Below are 4,606 nucleotides of genomic sequence, written 5' to 3' on the forward strand. Positions count from 1 at the left end.
TCCCAGCTACTCAGGAGGCTGAGGCAGGAGAATTGCCTGAACCCGGGAGGCGGAGGTTGCGGTGAGCCGAGATCGTGCCATTGCACTCCAGCCTGTGTAACAAGAGCGAAACTCCGTCTCAAAAAAAAGAAAAAGAAAAAAAAAAAAAGAGTGTTCAAAAGGCCTTTTCAAAACAATAAAAAGTAACAGGACGAGCTGAGATGTTCAAAGAACAGAGTAAACAGAGGTGATTCAAGGCAACTCCAAGGTGACCACATAATGGAGTGGTGAGCAATACAGCAGAACCTAAATATAATGCACAGGGAAGGAAAGAATTTCACAGAATAATCGTCCTGGGTGCTGGCAAAATACAGAACAAGAAGGTAGGTGAGATAACAGTAAGGGAGATATCCACATGAGGCTATTTGTCAGAAGACACAGCTGAAATCTTTATTACACATGAGTATATGATAGTAGAAACATCTGGGAGAAAGGAGGATCCTGGTTTCACATACTAGAAGAAGGAAATATTTGGACGGCTGGCAACACACAGAGGGTTAGAGTGCAGACGAGACATTAGTAGCAGAGACATCAATTTGCAAGTCTCCAGCAGAGGACAGGGAGCTCAGGCCTTCAGAATAAATTAAACTTCTACCAGGAGAATCAGGAGAAGATAAAAAGAAAACAGAAGCTGGGAAGGTAGGGAAGTAGGAGGTGAATAAGTCAACAGAGACCCCAGACAGACAAGGTGTGAGGGCTTTCACGTGAGTTAAGATGAAATGACTTTCAGTAAAGGAAATCAGCCCTTTCCAATGGGGCCGGGATATGCTTAAGCGACAGAAGTACTAAAAGCAACACAATCCAGATGGGTTTTGAGAGGAACTTCAAAGCAAGCAAAGTAGGGAGCAGGAAGAGAAAAGCTGGGAACAGGCTGGGAAGAATGGAACCAGGTAAGAATTCAAGGACATGGACTGAAATCAGATCCAGAAAATAGAAGAAAGGAAGACATGATCCTTTGAGAGCAGGGAAAGGACAGCTATATTGGGGTGGACACAGATGCAGAAAGGCTGTTGACTAGGTTACTGGGCCACCAACTAGTGTAAAGTCCTCTAAAGAACATTTTAAAAGCATCGACCATTTTGTGACCAGCTTGGATTTTCATGCCATTTCTCCCCATTTTCTTAGTTTTCACTCCCTTACCTAGACAGGTTTGACAGCGGGCTGCTCCTTCTACTATCCATGGGGGTTCTCCTCGCTCCAACTTGAAGAGTGAATCTGGCTTGGTGCCTTGATACCCTGTAAACAAGAAATCACTAAACGCTTGGCATGTATGCTTGGGGAATCAATGAAAATGGAGAGAGTTATGTCTCAGGAATCACAGCATTTGTACTTTGATAAAGTAAAAATCTTCACTCAAGAGAAGAGCACATCCACTTTGTGCCAGGGAGGAAAATACAAGTCCATGACACTCATATCCATTAGGATGGCTACTATCAAAAACAAAAAACAAAACAGAAAATAACAATTGTTGGCAAAGATGTGGAGAAACTGGAATCCTGTGTACTCCTGGTGGGAATGTAAAATGGTACTGACACTGTGGAAACCTGTTTCTCAAAAAATTAACAATGGAATTACCGTGTCACCCAGCAATTCCACCTCTGGCTATATACCCCAAAGAATGGAAAGCGGTGTCTCAAAGAGATATTTGTACACCCATATTCATAGAAACATGATTCACAAGAGCTAAAACACGGAAGCAACCCAGTGTTCCTTAACAGATATGTGGATAAGCAAAAGGTGGTATATACATACATAAGAATATTATTCAGCCTTAAAAAGGAAATTCTGGCACATGCTACAACATGGATAAACCTTGAGAACAACATACTAAGTGAAATATGCCAGACACAAATATATAAGGTATTTAGGTCAAAATCCTAAAGACAGAAAGTGAATGGTGGTTGCCAGGGGCTGGTGTGAAGTGAGGGAATGGGTAGTTATTGTTTCATGAGTACAGAGTTTCAGTTTTAAAAGACAGATGGTAGTGGTGGTGGTGGTGGATGCATTACATTGTGAATGCATTTAATCCCACTGAACTGCAAACTTATGGTTAAGATGATAAATCTTATGTTATATATTTTGCCATAACAAAAAAAATCTATGATATACAATGCTTTAGTCGAAACCATTAACTATCTAAGAGACTGTACAGAGGTTACCAAATAAGGAAGAAAAGTTAAGTGACTGTAATGCTGTCCTCACCTACTGATACGAGGTTTCTGTAGTTCTCCGACATTACTTCCTTGTACAAGACCTTCTGAGACGGGTCCAAAAATTGCCACTCCTCCCTGGTGAAGTCCACAGCCACATCTTCGAATGACAATAATCCCTATAATAACAATTCCAATAAAATCTGAAGTGGATAACAATAGATGATGCAGAAAAGAGGGACACAGACATGTCTTGATCCTTTTCTCCATGACAAATTATGCACAACACAACTATTTCACATACCATAGGACCATGGAATTCCACTAATTCTTCCCACTCTCAAAAAGCACTAAGGCAGTATTTGCATAGATATGAAACAATGTGCAATAAGAATGTTCATTATTCCTTTGTTTCTAATAATGAAAACCTTATCAATAATCTAAATGTCTACCAAACACAGACAGGGTTAAATTACAGCACCTCCATGCTATAATATACTACAAAAATGTTAAAATCAATGAAGCAGATGTATACGTATACATATGCCTATCAATGATCTCCAAGGCTTTCTCTTAAATGAAAAAAAATTAAGCTCCCAAATAATATATGATCTAAGACATGTTAAAAAAAAAATGTAATAATGTAACTGGGCACAGTGGTTCACGCCTGTAATGCCAGCACTTTGGCAGGCCAAGGAGGGCAGATCATCTGAGGTCAGGGGTTCCAGACCCGCCTGGCCAACATGGTGAAACCCCATCTCTACTAAAAATACAAGAATTAGCAGGGTGTGGTGGTGCACGCCTGTAATCCCAGCTACTGGGGAGATTGAGGCAGGAGAATTCCTCAAACTCGGAAGGCAGAGGTTGCAGTGAGTCAAGATAACGCCATTGCACTCCAGCTCTATGCAACAGAGCAAGGTTCCATTTAAAGAAAAAAAAGGTAATAATATACACAATTCTACATGTGTAAGTACATACATGTATGTATACAGAAATGTATATAAATATATTCTATCACATGTCAATCACAGGGAGGAACTGGATAGAGACCCAAAACTATCACCACTTATTACCCTTTGGGTTGAAGTTTGGGCAGAAAAAGGGTGAAAGGAGATAGTGTCTTTTGATATAAATGCTTCTGTTTCCTTGAATCTCTTGCATGCAAATGTAGCTATGTATCATTTCAGTTGTTAACATACAAAAAACCAAAACAAGCATAACTGGTGCTTTTTTGAACCTTGAGTTAAAAAGGTAAGAAAGAAGCACTGTCAGTATCTGCATTCCAAGCTGTTACCAAAGAATGGAGCTTTTAGTTGTCTCCGCTGTATTAGTAACAAAAATATGGTTGGTATTGATATGTTATGGTTGAGAGAATTCTTCTTCATGGAGGATCATTCAAAGGTTAAGCAGCCCATTAATTCTACTGGATGCTCCAGGTTTATTCCTGGGCAAAGTCAGATGACCAGAAGCCTGTATTTTCAAGGCACAGTTTCCAAAGAATTTTGTCCAATCCAGTTTTCCTTAGCTTACCCCACTAAATAATAGGAAAAAGCCAAAGAAAATGTCCCATGCCTTTATTACGAGTCTGAATTTGAAGACACTGTCAACCACAAAAGCTCTCTAAAGGTAAGACATTTCTCAAGATCTAACAGCAATAAACATGTTTACCTGCCCTGAAGAACTGCCTTGCTCTCTCCTCACAGACATTATAATCATGGCATTTTTCATGTGTTTCCTGTTATTTCCACTGCCAAAAAAACAAAGGAGACACAGTTTAAAGGAAAGAAAACCCACAGGGTCTTAACAGTCACTTAGCTGTGTTCTGACATAAGAACTCTGCACATACTGGAGAGACTGAGGCAGGAAAATCACTTGAACCTGGGAGGCAGAGGTTGCAGTGAGCCAACATGGAGCCACTACACTCTGGCCTGGGTGTCAGAGCAAGACTCCTCCAAACAAACAAACAAACAAAAAAACTTCGCACAAGCCCCCTGATCTATATATCTCAATTCTTAATGTGTCAGGATTTTAAGATTACAACTTATTTTCCGACAAATCCTGATTTTTATCAGTATTCAGTATATCATCTAGCCAGACTGTCTTTTACAAGCTTCCACAGATCCACTGGGAAACAAAGGACAAAACAGGTAAGACATCATTTCATTTCTCGATGCAAAAATATTAAATAAAATATTAGCAAATAAAATCCAGTCTCATATTAAAAGAACAAACCATTAAGAAAAAGTATGGTTTTTTCCCCCCAGGAATATATGAAATTGGGAAATAGAGCAACATAAATCAAAGAAAATTTTAAAGAGAAAAAATATAGGGCCGGGCGCGGTGGCTCAAGCCTGTAATCCCAGCACTTTGGGAGGCCGAGGCGGGTGGATCACGAGGTCAAGAGATCGAGACCATCC

General features: G+C 39.9%; 1 protein-coding gene across 4 annotated transcripts in view; it reads right to left on the bottom strand.

Annotated features, from left to right (window-relative positions):
- ZNF577 (zinc finger protein 577) overlaps positions 1–4,606 on the bottom strand; it is a 16,274-nt gene that overhangs the window by 9,412 nt on the left and 2,256 nt on the right. Inside the window, exons 1-3 of one of the 4 annotated variants that reach the window (XM_017503879.2) lie at positions 3,858–3,939; positions 2,242–2,368; positions 1,180–1,275 (exon numbers count right to left, since the gene is read on the bottom strand). In XM_017503879.2, the coding sequence (XP_017359368.1) occupies positions 1,180–1,275; positions 2,242–2,368; positions 3,858–3,917 (283 nt within the window). In that variant the 5' untranslated portion in view covers positions 3,918–3,939. Of the gene's footprint in view, positions 1–1,179; positions 1,276–2,241; positions 2,369–3,857; positions 3,940–4,606 lie in introns of those variants that run through there. The other 3 variants (XM_017503878.2, XM_037729721.1, XR_005196206.1) reach the window with 3 other exon arrangements.

The sequence above is a fragment of the Cebus imitator genome, unplaced genomic scaffold (genome assembly GCF_001604975.1).
Source record: "Cebus imitator isolate Cc_AM_T3 unplaced genomic scaffold, Cebus_imitator-1.0 Scaffold316, whole genome shotgun sequence".
NCBI lineage: Eukaryota > Metazoa > Chordata > Mammalia > Primates > Cebidae > Cebus > Cebus imitator.